The 17,217-nt window shown below is 40.5% G+C and overlaps 1 protein-coding gene across 3 annotated transcripts in view; it reads left to right on the top strand.

Annotated features, from left to right (window-relative positions):
- Positions 1 to 2,433: 2,433 nt before the first annotated feature.
- Positions 2,434 to 17,217, top strand: part of gabrg2 (gamma-aminobutyric acid type A receptor subunit gamma2) — a 103,786-nt gene continuing 89,002 nt past the window's right edge. For 2 of the 3 annotated variants that reach the window (XM_017722247.2, XM_017722246.2), the window contains exon 1: positions 2,435 to 2,822. In XM_017722247.2, coding sequence (XP_017577736.1) covers positions 2,728 to 2,822 — 95 coding nt within the window. In that variant the 5' untranslated portion in view covers positions 2,435 to 2,727. Of the gene's footprint in view, positions 2,823 to 17,217 lie in introns of all 3 variants that reach the window. The other variant, XM_037545850.1, reaches the window with a different exon arrangement.

Here is a 17,217-nt window from a genome sequence, read left to right as displayed (position 1 = left end):
ATATAAACCGAGTCTGTTCTACAGTTTCTCATTAGGCTGAATGAATAACCGACTCTAAATGTAGGTATTGTGATATAAACCGAGTCTGTTCTACAGTTTCTCATTAGGCTGAATGAATAACCGACTCTAAATGTAGGTATTGTGATATAAACCGATTTGAGCATCACCAGGCAGTAGAACAGAAGGAAAAAGGCCAAAAAACCTTCCCTATGGGCATCTACAGTGGAGGCAAAGATGGAGCTATGAACCAGCAGATTTATTAACAGGTCATTGCTGCTTAATTAACCAGACTTAACAACAAAGACTGGTAGGTCTCCATGTTTATTCTTTACAGAACAAGTTGTAAATTTAGCTTTAACTTGATTGACTACGTAGCTTAGATGGTCGGCTAATGTTGGCTTAACAATGACCTTGTGCTCATCTGTAAATGTCTGTAAATATAAAAAACTAAAATATCAGTGGAAACAAACACTTTTAGTATGATAATGTTGGCTAAGCTAATCGCATCATCACAGTCAGAAAAAAAGCAATGTAAAATTCAAACCCTACAGTTTCTGGTTTCTTATTACTGAACAGTAAATAGTAAAAAAGTTTATATTTTATGGACGTTTATTTTCCTGTCAGGAAAGTTATAGAGCCAAATGTCCTGCCTGTAGAAGAAAGAGCTGTCCATGGTAGTAAATCATGGTTCCTCTGGTTTAAAACCCCTTAAATTCAAGAAATGTGATTTTTTTTAATGGTAAGATCCTCCTGGAAGAGTTATTATGGTTATACCGACTAATATTTAAACCATGTTTATAGCTCAGAGTTTAGATTTTTTCCATTTGAAACAGAAACTTTCTCAGTACATCTGATGCATTGTGTCCTAGCAGGTTACATTTACAGCATTTAGCAGATGCTCTTATCCTGTCTTATCCTGTCTATGTCTGCACGTTCGCTCTCTGTACTGCTTGCTCTGTTCCTTGCTGCACCGTGATGTTCCTGGAGGAACGTGATTTCACTCTACTGTGTACTCGTACAGAGATGGAATGACAGTAAAAGCCTCTTGACTCTTGACTTGACAAAGATCTTTAAAGGTGGCAGGACTTCCTGGTGGCTAATTGCCTCCAGTCAGTGTGGAAGCATCTCAATTTATGGCACAAATTATGGCAGAATTTTCAGCCAATAAAATAAGCAAACTAGGAAGCAAGGTGCCGAATTAGCCTAACTGGACATTTTAAAGAGAGGTAAAATGCTGATAAAAACCTTTGTTGTTAAACTGTTTCTTCAGCAGGTGTGAAATAAACTACTGTTAGAACTGGGACTTCAGTTGGTGAGTCAGTTGAGTCAGTTTTTGTGCACATTTGAGTCAATTGAGTCAGTTTTTGTGCAGTGACACCATTGCAATTAAAGTGTGGCTGGTGTTCGTGATTATATAGCAAGGATTAAGCACAATGACGTCACTGCCGCTGTCCGTGGTGCTGAACGCGAGCGTCCCTGTGTGCCTGAGCGCTGCCGCTGTCCGTGGTGCTGAAAGCGAGCGTCGCTGTGTGCCTGAGCGCTGCCGCTGTCCGTGGTGCTGAACGCGAGCGTCGCTGTGTGCCTGAGCGCTGCCGCTGTCCGTGGTGCTGAACACGAGCGTCCCTGTGTGCCTGAGCGCTGCCTCTGTCCGTGGTGCTGAAAGCGAGCGTCGCTGTGTCTGAGCGCTGCCGCTGTCCGTGGTGCTGAACGCAAGCGTCCGTGTGTGTCTGAGCGCTGCCGCTGTCCGTGGTGCTGAATGCGTGAGCGTGACCTCAGTATTTCCAGTCAAACTTCGCATGATAACACTTAAGGTGGAGCGACACGAGTACTTGAGTAGTTTAAGCCCTGCATATAAAACTATAAAGATAAACACTATAGACAAGGTGACATTGTAAAACATTAGCATTGAAATCTGCCAATGCTGAATGTTTCATTATTATTATTATTGTTGTTGTCGTTGTTGTTACTAGTAGTAGTATTAATATAGTATATAGAATATGTTAACATATTGAATATGTACAAATATAGAACCGACTCATTCTCCATCAGAAAAAGTTCATATGCAAGGAACACTTTAAGCAAGCAGACCGTCCTTTGAGTGTTAATGGTTCTAGTGTGGAACAGAACCATTAAGGTTAATGAAGAACCCTTGAAGATTGCAATAGTGAAGTAGTAACGATAATTAGTTTATTATTGTTATTATCATCAGTAGTGGTCAGTAGGTTCGATAATCACTGATCAGGATTAAGGTCATCATTCTTTCTGTTGTAGTTGTTATTGGTGTATTTATTAATAGCTCTGACCGGCTGCAGGTGCTATTTTACCCCCTCACCCCTGCGCGCGCGTGTGTGCGCTGCAGCTCCTCTCACACTGACCCTCCTGCAAATTAATCCGCGTGCTCTCGCGCTCCCTCTCTCTCCCTCCACGCGCGCGCGCAGAGCAGTAGCAGCTGGACCAGCGAGGCTGCGTTTATGATTCTCTCCGCCGCGCTCGCGCTGTAGGAGCTCTGTTTATTATTTTCTTTTGTTTTGTTTATTATTGTTGTTGTTGTTTGTTATTTATTTATTTTTATTGGTCGGAAGCGTCTCTTCCGATGTCCGTAATGCGCGCGAGCGAAGAAAGGCAGTAACAGATTCAGGGGGCACGCGTCCGTCTGTAATACACGCACGCACGCACACACACACACAGACGCGCGCGCGCGCACACGCTCACAGCGCGAGAAGAAAGATGGTGATCATGGCTCCTGCACACTACCCCTCTGATCCTGCCGCCACCGCGAGCCTCTTTCTGTGGCTGCTAATAACCGCCCATCTGCCTTCCAGGTAAGCTCGAGACCGCAGCGGCGGTGCTGGTTTAAACGCGAACGCGCACGTGTGATTTATCCGCGGGGCTCGCGCCTCCACGCCGGGGTAGAGACGGCTCGGTGTGCAGCGGAGAGCCGCTGGCCGCGGACGGAGGGCGGAGATGAAAGAGGGGTTTTGTTGCGTTCATGTGCGCGGTCCTGGCGGCGCGAGGCTGCCGCGCACGAGGAGCGAAAGGACGGCGTTAGTGGAGAATATAAGGGGGGGTATTTGGGGGCGTTTAGCGCTGTTGTTGGTGGAGAAACGGCGCGTTTTACGAGCGCTCGGGTTCATTTAACGTCGCTATCGCTGTGGGTGCGACTGCGATGCTGCCGGCTGTTGTTTTATTTGCTATTCGTATCGTTTTCAATCCAGTTGAGCGAAAGACGTGAGCGGCTCTGACTTCCTGTGCGACTCAGAACCAAACACAAAGGCCTGGACGAGGCTACGTGGCTATTTTGCTAAAGCAGCTAGCCACGACTAAAGCCACAGCCAAGTCTCTCTCTCTCTCTCTCTCTCTCTCTCTCTCTCTCTCTCTCTCTCTCTCTCTCTCTCTCTCTCTCTCTCTCTCTCTCTCTCTTCAGCGTCGTCGTCCATAGCAGACCTGCTCTCAGAGAGATGGGAGGGATTTGTCACGAGCTGGACGCCATTTCAGTCCACAAAACATCAACATTTCACAAAGAAGCCCTCTGTCCGCTTTAGCCTGGACGCGAGGAGGGAGGGAATGGACATGGAAGGATGATAAACGTCTATTTTTCCTCCTTTTCCTTCCCTTTCCAGCCCTCGTCCTCCTCCTCCTCCTCCTTCTCCTCCTCCACAGGAATCAGCTTTAGCTTAGCTGGAAATAGTGCTGCTTAGCATGTGTGGCCTAGCTAAGCACAGGGAGATGGTGGTGAAGCAGCATGTGTGTGGATAACGCTGCCTCCCTTTCCGTTAATCTTGTCATTTTAGGTTTGTTGTGAGTGGCCATCTGGCCTGCATTTGGGCCGCTGTATGAACTGACATCCCTATGATGCATCAGCTGCCAGCGATGAGGCATCAGGCATCCAGCGCAGTGACAGTAGATCAGATCGGTTTCCTGGCTCTACTGAGACCCGCGGCCTGTGTGAGCCGAGGAGCTCTGATGTCTTAGTGGCAGTGTCTTCACAAAAACTCACAATGTAACTCTTCATCATGCTAATGTTTGTTGTAGGCCACACTTCAGTGTGAATTTTGCCATCATGTTTAAGAGAAGGGCATAGAAATTGACTTATTATTATTATTATTATTATTATTATTATTATTAACAACAACATCATCTGTGTTGATTTATGCACCTGGCTGTTCTTGTTACTGTGCCTTTAAGACTGATATATATGTAAATGAGCCCTGAGCCTCATTCCATAAGCAGTATAAGCTGAAACACTCCTTATAACTTCTTCTTGAGTGGGCGGGGCTAAAGGGCTGATTAAGTGGATATATGTAAATAAGCTGGTTCTCCTGACATCACAGAATCGGGCTGTTTTTGCAGATCCGTTTGTATATATATATATATATATGGGCTCCACCAACTGGGATAGAAGTGGAAGTCGTTTTTCTCTGACATGGACCCTTTTAAACGAGAATGGTTCTAAAGGTTCTTTAGTGAAAGCGATAGCTATATAAAGAACTGTAAGCACCGTACTAATAGCCCTTCCCATGGAGAAATGGTTCTACTCTATGATGGAAAACCTGCTGCATATGGCTTTTAAAGAATATTTTGGAAATGGTTCTATGCAGCAGTGAAAGGGACCAGATAGTGTTACAGAGAACTGACATGTCACTGTCATCAAAACCTCGTATCCCCAAAATGGAAACTTTACAGGAGAAGGAAAAATCATACTCTATTTTTAATGGAAGTCAATGGAACCAGATTTTTTTCCAAGTCATTTTTACGTCATTTCTTTTGGTCCAGTCATCATGAAATTTACACACAGTATTTAGGACTATGGGTGTTTTCAAATTATGACAAAATCTGAGAAACAACTAAACTGGAGATACGAGGTTTTGTTCCTGCAGCAGCAATATCGAACCATTTTGCTTGAAAGGTGACGTCTTGGAATCTACAATTGGGTTTCAAGGCCTTAGAACATCAGTTCATTTTGTTGTCATATTCTATGACCATATAACCATAGTGGAACCCTTTTTTGGTGCTATATGAAACCACCTTAAACAAGGTTATTTAAAGAACCATAAACAACATCATGGATAAGAACAATATAATCATTGTACTGTATATTATTGTATTATATTTTGCTGTTATCAGAAGAAAACCTCGTATCTCCATTTTGTAATTTTTCAGTTTTTGACATAATTTGAAAATGTCTGTTACTCTTCACATTGTGTGTAAATCTCGTGACAAATGGACTAAAAGAAGTGACCCAAAATGGCTTGGACAGACGTCTGGTTCCATTGACTTCCATTAAAACTAATGTATGTTTTTTCCTTCTCCTGTAAAGTGACCATTTGGAGATACAAGGTTTTCTTCTGACAGCAGCGGTATATAAAACTGTTGAAGTGGTTGTATATATAACTCCTGCCATACAAAAGAACCCTTAAAGAACCACCTGTTTAAATGGTCTAGGAAACTCCTTGTAACATTAGACGTTAATAGAAGGTTCCACCTTTGGAAGAGCTTACAGAGATGAAAGCATCCGTTGTTGTCATCATGGTAAAATACAAAGGGCTGCCTGATATGGACAGAATTCTCGCACTCTGATCAAAGGATTGATATTTGTTCAAATCCTTCAATGCATTATAAAGGTTGATAAACCAGACACGGTTAAAAATATGCATAACTGTGACCAAAACAGCTGTGATTGGACAGAACACTCCGGTAAAAACACTGTGATTGGTTGGAGGGCTCATTTGCATATTGCAGCCTTTAGCAATATGAGTACTGCAAAAAGAGCATTGAGGTAACAAACAGCTGCAGATACAGACACAGATCAAATATGATTTTATATATCATGGATTAAATGGATTATATGGTTCATACGAATGCCTGGACTCCTCATGATGCTCACAGCTAATCATTTATTACAGACTAATTGGGAACACTTTATAACAACACTCTAATAAACAGCATCCTAATCAGTATGTAATCATTTGGTAATGATAATCATTTTTCATTGAAAGCCATTTTGGAGAATTGCTGTTGGTCCATTTATCATAAAGTGCTCACATAGTATGAAGAACAGCTGCTGTGCTGTGATATGAATTGAAAAATGGAGATGTGTGTCTTATTATATAACATACATATCATGTGTATAGCGAGCTGCAACAATCCATAATCATTAAGATTTACTAATTGTCTACCGTTCTATGCTATTTATTATATTTATTTACATAAACAGTATTTCCCATCATTATTGGGATAAACACACACACACACACACACACACACATATATATATATATATATATATATATATTGTCAGAACAAAACCTTCTATCTCCAAAATGGTAACTTTTACAGGAGAAGGAAAAAACTGCTTTACTTTTAATGTAAGTCAGTGGAACCAGACGTCTTTCTTATGGGCCATTTCTTTTAGTCCGTTTGTCATGAAATTTACACACAATGTACAGAACAGCACACATTTTCCAATTATATATATATATATATATATATATATATATATATATATATATATATATATATATATATATACATATAATGTAGAGATTATGACAGATTTTGGGTCGTCTTTATTCTTTATACTTTTCAGCATCACCTAAATCTTCTGCTACAAAACGTATATCATCAAATATTGCTTTGAAATATCAGTCAGATTATTAACTGTCAGTCAGCTGCCAGTAACATTTTCTGGCAATATTAATATGATTCCTACATCATCATCATCATCATCGTGCATCCCTTGTATGACTTGTGTAATGGTCGGTGGGCTGACAGCCTGAAAGACAAAGCAGCTTGACAGTTTGTTCGAGTTACGTTTCTCCCCATTGTGAGTATATGTGGAACATTTTGGAGCACATTTGCTTTCAGTATGTCAAAATATTGAGTTTTCTCACCTCCTCATTTCTCTCTTATCACCACTGTCCATTTCTTGCATTAGAAATGTTTTGTCACAAATATCATGTGAATAAAACGTGTAAAGGAAATACTGTTTCATTAGAAGATTCCAGAAGGTCTAGTGTGACATTCTTCCTTCTTCGTACTTCGTTGTAAATGAGAATGTGATGGGTTGATTCCATTGTCACTAAATTGTAGACAAAAAATGTTTTGTCACAAAAAATATGTGAAAGTTTCAAATGATTCACATCAAATCAAACGTTTGTGCCGTCCAGGTTTTTGGGCCTCGCTGTAGCCAGCCCGGTCCTATGGTATCTCTATTTTAGGAACTTTATTGTTAAGGCTGTGGCCAGTATGTCCATTAGTAAAGGTGAAAGTGAAACCTGGAATCCTCAATTTTCCATTTAGGATGCAGAGAGTTGCAGCATCGGTGACCTCTGAGCCTTAAACCTGAATCCACAGGGTGCTGGTGCTAAAACAGCTTTAAATGGATAAATTCAGAATTCTTTATTTAGTATAATATCTAACGCTCTTGATGGGTTTCCTTAACATGGTTGGAGATGTTGGCTTGGTTTGGATTTTTGTCACTGCTGTTTTTAATGCTATTATGCATTACATGTGCACAAATTATTTGCCTGTTCTAGATAAAACACAGACACTTAAAGCTTGTAAAGGACATTCTATATGTGTAATATTAGTAGAAGCTTGTAAATTCCAGAAGGTCTAAAGTGACATTCTTCTATCATTGTAAATCAGAGCATGATTGGTTGATTCCATTGTCACATACTTGTGTTGGTAGGTGTAAGGGGGAGCGAGGAGGCGGACGCATACGCTGAGATAAGCGAGATTTATTACGCACAAATCCAGGGTCGTGGTCAATACAGTCCAGGGTCAATGAGCCGACACGTACAGAGTTAGGGTAGGACATAACAAAGACTAGAATCAACACAACCAAAGACCAGGTACAAAGACACGATACAAAGATACAAAGACTGGCAAACACAAGGGGCAAACACAGGGCTTAAATACACGTAACAATGAGGGACAGGTGAATACAATCAGGGACGGAGTTACAAAACCAAAACACGAGCACATGGACAGGACTGGGAGGAGCCAACCGTGACAGTAGGTAATCTAACATATAAGGCCTTCAGTCCAGCTACTGAAGTCCTGACCAATGGGAGAGCAGCTCAGCTGTATCTACACATATACCACAGGGAGAACAATCCTGATTGGACAGTCTTCTTTCATGATTTTAGCCCTTTTATCCCCGACCAAAACCTCACAATGAAATAAGAGTGACAGAAAGCTGAAACCAAAAGTGTTCTGTGGTGTTTAGGAGTGTAGCGTTTGGCTTGGCCACCGAAGGCTTAGTTATCAGCCAGGATTTCAATATTAGACTGATAATAATTTCCATTCATCAGCAAACAATTTATTGGCTGTGATTTTGTTGTACATTCCTCATTTATGTGTCAGGACTGGTTGATATGTACCTGAAAAATCTGGAGTGGATTTAGTGATTTAATCATTTTGGGGCTAAAGGCAAGAATGAAGCCTCCTGGAGGCACATTTTTAAATGAGTAAGACTCTGGGCCAAACATCTGTACCACAAAACTGTCAAGAGGAACCTCAAATCTAGTCCATATACACAATATGTCTCATTATAAAATTATTATAAGGTTAGTTAGCTTATTTTTAGACATTTCGAGTTTAATAAGTACATTTTCACACCCTATTTTTAAAGAAATGTGCTTAAAAAAGAGATAATTAAGTACAGAGTATTGTAGAAGTACTGAGTAATCAGATTCCAGGAAGTAATAAGTAACATAATCAATACATTTTGAACTAAGTAATTAGTAAATTGTCATTTTTTTATTACTCCAACATTGTTTATAGTAACATTAACATTAGCATTATTTACAGCCTGCTCTGTTTGGACTTAAATAATTACTCACTAAATAACTGCCTCTCCATAATGTGTTTTTTGTCCTTTTGATGTCATTTATGATAATGCAAAAACATGGAGGAGTCCATTATCATCTTATATATTAATATAAATGTTTAAATATTCTACATTTCCAAAAGTATTTAGTGGTCTGCCTTCGTGATTGGTCACTCCAGAGAACACGTCTCCACTGCTCTAGAGTCCAGTGGCGGCGCTTTACACCACTGCATTCCACGCTTTGCACTGCGCTTGGTGATGTAAGGCTTGGATGCAGCTGCTCGGCCATGGAAACCCATTCCATGAAGCTCTCTACGCTGTTCTTGAGCTGATCTGAAGGCCACATGAAGTTTGGATGTCTGTAGTGATTGACTCTGCAGAAAGTCGGTGACCTCTGCGCACTATGCCCCTCAGCATCCGCTGACCGCTCTGTCATTTTACGTGGCCGACCACTTCGTGGCTGAGTTGCTGTCGTTCCCAATCGCTTCCACTTTGTTATAATCCCACTGACAGTGGACTGTGGAATATTTAGTAGTGAGGAAATTTCCCGACTGGACTTGCTGCACAGGTGGCGTCCGATCACGGCACCACGCTGGAATTCACTGAGCTCCTGAGAGCGACCCATTCTTTCACTAATGTCTGTAGAAGCAGTCTGCAGGCCTAGGGGCTCGGCTTTATACACCTGTGACCACGGAAGTGACTGGAACACCTGAATTCAGTGATGTGGATGGGGGAGTGAGGACTTTTGGAAATATAGTGTATATATACTGTATTAAATATCTTTTATATACATATGTTGAAGAGACATGTTGGGACCCTTGGCTCATTGAGGTCCTACTCTGCTGCCTGTCTTTGCCTATAAAGATAAAGACCACCTCTTTGAAAAATATCAGATGATGACATCAGCCTACATTTCCCATTTAATTGCAGGTGGCTATGATTAGTAAAACATTTTAGGTGAAAGCCATGACGCAGCATCAGAAACAGAGCAAACAATGAGCTGCATCTCTCTCTCTCTCTCTCTCTCTCTCTCTCTCTCTCTCTCTCTCTTTTTCTCTCTTCAGCACCATCATCCATAGCAACCTTGCTCAAATATGAAGTGTTTTGCCGTGAGCAGGGAGCCATTTCAGTCCACAAAACATGACCATTTCATAAAAAACGCCCAGCTAAAACAGTCTGAGATTGAACTGGCTGTGTCCTCATGTTAGACAGTCCATGTTACAGTCTAAATAAGGAAAGATTCGACAGATTAGACTTCTTTTAACTGAGATTTAGTTAGAAATGGTTGATGACAAATTCAGGTCAGTTTATAATACCACAGTTGTTGTCCTTAAATGGCCATCTGTGATGGTGTGTAGATGGATCTCCAGTCATAAACATAATGCAATGACAATAAAATCATCATCATCATTGGGCAGTCGTGGGCTGGAGGTCAGGGAACCAGCCTCGTGACCAGAAGGTCGTCGGTTCGATTCCCAGAGCCGACAGCACATGACTGAGGTGTCCTTGAGCAAGACACCTAACCCCCAACTGCTCCCCGGGCGCTGCAGATTGGGCTGCCCATCCCTCTGGGCGAGTGTGCTCACTGCCCCCTAGTGTGTGTGTGTGGTGTTTCACTTCATGGATGGGTTACATGCGGATGTGAAATTTCCCCGTTGTGAGATTAATAAGAGACATTAAAAAAATAATAAAATACAATTAAATAAAACAACATAGCATGAAAATAGGTCATGTTCTTGTGAAAAATGCTGACTTGGCTCAAACTAAACTTGCATATTTAGATGTTTGAACCACCAAAAGTTTACCAGCCTTAAAGAGGAATTCCAAATTTCTGCATCGTTACATGTTTAATTTGATGGTCATTTAGATTGGTTTCATATGAGGAGGTAGATAAATTACATTTACATTTATGGCACTTGGCAGACGCTCTTATCCAGAGCAACTTGATCATTTTACACAGGGAGGTGAAGAAAGTGTTAGGAGTCTTTCCCAAGGACTCTTATTGGTATGGTGTAGGGTGTTTTACCCAGGTGGGGACTGAACCCCAGTCTACAGCGTAGAAGACAGAGGTGTTAACGACTACACTAACCAACCAATTTAGCCAGAATTAAATCAGACGTCCACCTCTTAAAGCTCCCTCGGAGAAGGTTATTATATGAATTGGTTATGAATGTTATAATATAGTTATAGTGTCTGAGACATTGTCTCGCGATTGTTTGGAGAAGATGTTGGTCTATTATGGATTTTTTAAAATTAATGCATGGTGGAGGGACACATGCAAAACAAAATAGTCCCCAAAAAAAACTCATTATTCCAGATTTTCCACTGTTTTCCATCATCAACATTCCATATAAGCTCAGAAGACTTGTGTAGGTTCTCTGGTGGTTCTGGATGGTAAGTAAAGTGTCTATATCTGTGTTGTAGTCATGGCGACGCCTGGTTCCCATCACCACCACTGTAAAGACGCCTGAACCGTTTCACACCAAACCCTCTGAACCTCTCTGATTACACCTCACTCACTGAGTTATGAAGACATTTTGTAAAATTGGTGGAATTCCCCTTTGGTATTTTTGCATTTGGTCTTGTTTTGTAAACAGAAAGGTACCTTTTTACATTTGTATTTATGTATTTGTAATTTTTTCATGGAAAAAAGTCAGAAATCCAGACTCAAACCCGTTGATACGCAATGTAAATTGAGTATTATGTAATTGTGTAACTACCTGTGAATAATGCTGCTATAAGGTGAAATGACTTGGCTCCTTGACCCGTAGGGAATAGGTGGCCCAGTGTGAGATCAAACCTCCTCTGTGTTAGTGACATGTGTCATGGCTGTTTCATCTCCAGCAGCACTGTGGGGATTAGCGCTGTCCTCTGGTCTCCTGCTGAAAAGACTGCCAGAGGGCTTTGATATCACCCTGCAGGGCTGCTTTAAAGCACCCCCAGATTCACCTTAACATTCTTATGAAAGCAGCAGTGAGCCCAAGCTTCACTCATGCCTTCACCGTGGGTGCTAGGAGGTCAGTTAAGGTCTGGCAGATAAGCTTTTGTCCAGCGATTAACCGTTTAAACCCTAAAGGCCTGTATTTGGGTGTACAGTTCAATTCCACAACTCATCACTACAGAACATACACATGTACTTGATGAATGATTCATTGTAGTTACTGAATAACTTACAGTAGATGCAGATTAATTTACAGTGGTTATAATCCTGACCTTTGCAAGACTGATATAGAATCAGATATACAGTCTAAAATGTTATCTCATGAAAGCAGACCTACCTAATGCAAACTAAGTCAAAATATGATAGGAAATGACAAAAGAATGAACCTGTTGGTAGATAATCTAACGTGAAGCTAACCAATGAGCTTGCTTGGCTGTATTTACCTAGATACCACAGAAAAAACAATCCGGATTGGATCATTTTCACTTGAACTAATATTAGTTTTATAATTGTTATCATGTTATCATAGCTTCTTCTGTTTTGGCTCAAATGGCCACTCTCCACAGGCAGGCCCCAACTTTAATTACACTCTTCCATAATCTATGAATAGCTCAGCCAGTTTGCATTGAAGTCGCTGTAGTTACCAAATAAGCCTTAGTGTGTAATAAGACTAGATTTTAAGGGGTTAATGGTTGGATCATGGTTCTTCAGCTTGCTGCTGGTCATCTTTTCCGATAAACTGGTTCGTCTTTTCCGATACGCTGGTTCGTCTCTTAGAGTGTCCAAACGTTTAGTAATCTGGGGTTTGATTGAGGTGCTTTGGCATCTCCAATTTCCTGAGAATATTCCATCTTTTTACACATTTTTTACAGTAGTCATGTGTAGAAACACATGTTGACCTACTTTTTGAACTGCTTGGCTATTTCAGTGGTCCAGTGTACATCGGTGTACCTCCTGAGTCCTGTTTGTATGTCTCGCAGTTCTGTTTCAGTGTAAGGTCCTGATCTGTGTTGAAAGATCTTCAGCATGAGTTTACTGGTGATATTACTGGTGATTTTACTGGTGATATTAATAAAAGCACATTCATGATCTTCTTCTTCTTTGGAAGTGAAATATAAACTGACCTCTTCCAGGCATCCAGTGGTTTTCCAGATGTCTTTAAGATTAAGTGACCCTAATTAGTCCCACAACGGGGAAATTCCACTCTGCGTTTAACCCATCCGTGCAGTGAAGCACCACACACACTTTAGTGAGCATACACACTAGGGGGCAGTGAGCACACTTGCCCGGAGCGGTGGGCAGCCCAATCCGCAGCAGCCGGGGAGCAGTTGGGGGTTAGGTGTCTTGCTGAAAGATACCTCAGTCATGTGCTGTCAGCTCTGGGGATCGAACCAGCAACCTTCCGGTCACAAGGCTGGTTCCCTGACCTCCAGCCCCAGACTGCCCTTTTAAATCTAAAAGACGTATTATATTTTGCTCACATGTTTGCAGTAGATGGACAAATTGGATATTCCATTGTTTTCCATAGAGCTGAATGGAATATTCTGCCATCATAAGCAGCAGAGTTTAATTTTCACAACTTTTGCCATTGACCACAGCAGTGGAATAAACCGAATGTTGATTTTTTTGAGAGCCAAACATCTCATGGTTGAATTCCAGATGAAGTCAGCATTATACGTCAAAAATAAAAGAGCAGGGCGCCTCCTGGCTTTCTCCAGTGTGAATAAACAATCTATACTGCTAAAGCTTTCCATCCGTTTTCCATTTTCACTGGTGATACTGTCACCATAGCAATGTTTGCATGCTTTGAATAATTGGTTTGATTGATTCTTGTCACACATCATGGCAAGATACATATAAACATAGACAGATCAGGCGTAACATTCTGACCACCTACTTGTTTCTACGCTCACTGTCCACTTTATCAGCTCCACTTACTGTATAGCTGCACTCTGTAGTTCTACAGTTACAGACTGTAGTCCATCTGTTTCTCTGATACTCTGTTACCCCCTGATACTGATATCATAAAAGGCTTCAATATGCAAATAATCCCTCCAATCAATCACAGTTACAGATGGGCTTCTCAAACTGAATATAAATGCATTTCATTTTACATCTAAGTGTTCGTGCAGCCATCCAATATGCATCCAATAAAGGTCAATTATTTCAGTCAAAACACGCAGTCCAGTGTTAAACCAGGTCACAGTATCGATTCACTGACCTTCAGGTCTATCATTTTGTCCATACTGTGGAGCTCTAGAGATTATCACACTATTTCTAGTGGCTACTGAATAATAAGGCTGTGCTTTAAAGAGGTAATCCTGCATTTCTGTCTGTTCAGGCTGTCAATGAAGACATTGTTCATCTGCTAATAGGAATTGATTGTAAATAATCATCTTTTTATTGATCTCTGCTTGAATTTCATTCGCGAAGGCCATCTCAGCACATGCATTAGCTTTAGGCGGTTTGCTGAATGGCTTTGCTCCGGCTTTGTTTCCCCAAAAAAAAAAAGTCCTCTCTGTGTAAAAAGCGTTTTGTAAATTTTCTAAAACCTCACAGCAGCATTTTCTCTGACCCTTTTATGCACGTGTGAATTGTTTAGCTCGCGATGTCCAATCGGGCTGATCTCATTTAGGAGAGCTTAGCGTGTTCCGTTAATAGTTGTGCCATTTAAAGGTCATCTAATTAGGGAATTGCTGGCCATCACAGGTCAGGGGATGTGTCGTTAATAGCCTCATCTCCTCAGGCCAGCGGATGGGCGGGAAGCGGGTTCTGGCCACAGTGGCTTGACCAGTGCTTCAGGTTGAAATTGTAGATTGTTTGGTCTGCTGGCGTGAGACAAAATGGCCTTCGCTAACATCAACAGTCAGATCAACAAAATGGCAATGAGGCGTCATTAAAGGGAAACAGCTTATTATCTTCATTAAGCAGCAGAGCATCGTGAGTCTGGACCAGTGCTCGGCTCGCGATGACAAAAGCCTGCTGTAATTGATGCGAGCAGAATGTTTGTAAACACAAGGTAGGAGATTCGACTCTTCACAGCAGCCCTACATTTTCAGAACAAAAGGTTCTAGACTCTCACTGGGGTGGAACCCTTTAATTAGGGAACATAAGTGTCTAGACTACACACTCTTAAAAAGATGGTTCTTCAAAGGTTCTTTAGTTAAAAAAAGTAGTTCTATTTCGAATCATTTCATGTTTAAATGCGTAGTGAAACGGTTCTTTAGATTGATGAGAATATGTTGCAAACGGTTCTATATAGCACCGAAAAGAGATCTTCTGCTGTTAGAAATATGAGATTGAAAAATTTTAGAGGGACTCTAAAGGGTTCTTCTATGTTTACAATCTCACACATGTAACAACAGAAGGACTCTTCTTGGTGCTGTATAGAACTTTTCAAAAAAAAAAAAGTTCTATATAGAACCATAAACAACACATTATCCATCAATCTGAAGAACCTTTGCAAAGAACCCTTTAACAAGACAAGATTCTAAACAGAACCATTTTCTGTACTAAAGAACCGTTGAAGAGCTTCTCTTTTAAATAATTCAGACGTTTTATTTTATTTATTTATTTAGCTAGAAAAATGCATTTTGATCAGTGCAGGGGTTCCTCATTAGAACAATGGCATGCTCTGGTATTCCCATTTTCCTGATGATATTCCATAATTTTACATGGTCATAAGGCTTCATAAGGCAGTAGAAGGCTTTGCTCTAATCCGTATTTAGATTAGATTAGATTAGATTAAATAAATCAATTTCCACAGAAATTCATCTCACAGTAACCCATTAAAACAATCATCAAAAGTACAAAAAATTCCAAAATACATAAACAACAAACACTCAGACACAGAATGACTCTCGTCTCGATTCTTTGACTCTTTCAATTACCCAGCTTTGACCAGCAGTGAGATCTCTTGGTCCTCTTACTCTCCTGAGATCTGCTTGTATATTTGGCAGCTCTTTTTAAATTTAAGGCTCTTGTTTCTGCTGAAAGATCCTGATCAAGGTTTACATTTACATTTACGGCATTTGGCTGACGCTCTTATCCAGAGTGACTTACAATTTGATTATTGTTACACAGGCAGGCAAAGGTGGTGTTAGGAGTCTTGCCCAAGGACTCTTATTGGTATAGTGTACGGTGTTTTACCCAGCTGGGTATTGAACCCCAGTCTACAGTGTAGAAGGCAGAGGAGTTACCCACTACACTAACCAACCACAAGATTTTACGGACATGTGGTACAAGAGAACTGCGCCATAGTTTGTACACTCTCTCTAGTCTCCTTGGTTTTGTACCATTTGTACCATATTTTGCTGCAGGTATTAAGTTCCATATACTCAGACCTGACTTCAGCTTTTTACTTTGTTCACACATGTTGTACATTTAAGGTGCAAAGTTAGGGACCGTGCTGCACCTTTTTGAAGGTACTTCTAAATTGTTTGTACCACATGAGACAACAAATGGTTGGTATAATCCTCTTTTCAAAGTGTAAAATGCACATTTTGACTGTTTTCTGGAGTTCTTCCTATCTTCTTTATTCATTTTGGTGTGATTTACATACGATGGAACTAAAGGATTCCCATCGTTGTAGGTCAGCAAGCAATTTAACATTTATTAAAATAGTCTTTCTATTGTTATTTATTTAAATCACCCCTCATTGCTCACCAGCAGCTCAATGGCATTTTACACAAGGAGCCAACAGAGTCCTAGTTATGGGAAAAATGTTTTATTAGAACATATTGATTAAGTAGGAAACACAAACAGAACAGATTAAACTTAAACACTGGCAAAAATGGTAACACCTCCCACATCAGGGCACCGCTTTGTATTGACTTTGTTATTTGATTATGAAATGTTATATGAATTAAGTAATATAGATGATTGCAATTTAGTTGAAGACCTGTCTAATATATATATATATATAATATATATATATATATATATATATATATATATATAGAGAGAGAGAGAGAGAGAGAGAGAGAGAGAAAGAGAGAGAGAAAGAGAGAGAGAGAGAGAGAGTCAGCCAACCCTATGCCTAAATAATTTGGTGTGTACTATAAGAGCACTGAACTTCAATATCCATCTCATAGTCATTTAGTGGAAAGAAAATCCATAATTTCTTGATGGAAAAAGCCAGAAGTGCAGACTCGAAACTGCCTACACCGAATGTGAATCTAATGTAAATCGAATTCATTGAGGAAGGATAACAAAACAACAGTAGTAACTCTAGGCAGTGCAAACATTACAGTATGTGAAAATATGAGACATAACAATGAAAATATAACATAATGATTCTCAGAAAACGCTGCATTCGCGAGCCAAAGGGGATCATAACATAACCGTAATAACCTTCGCATATGAGAGATGAGAACTTTTGAAAGCGATGACTGTGTTTTCCCACTGTTTGAATATTTTCGTCTCTGTAACGTTCATCACCTAT

Source organism: Pygocentrus nattereri, chromosome 16 (genome assembly GCF_015220715.1).
Source record: "Pygocentrus nattereri isolate fPygNat1 chromosome 16, fPygNat1.pri, whole genome shotgun sequence".
Lineage (NCBI taxonomy): Eukaryota > Metazoa > Chordata > Actinopteri > Characiformes > Serrasalmidae > Pygocentrus > Pygocentrus nattereri.
The sequence above is the reverse complement of the archived record's forward strand: the minus strand, read 5'-3'. Positions and strand labels throughout refer to the sequence as shown.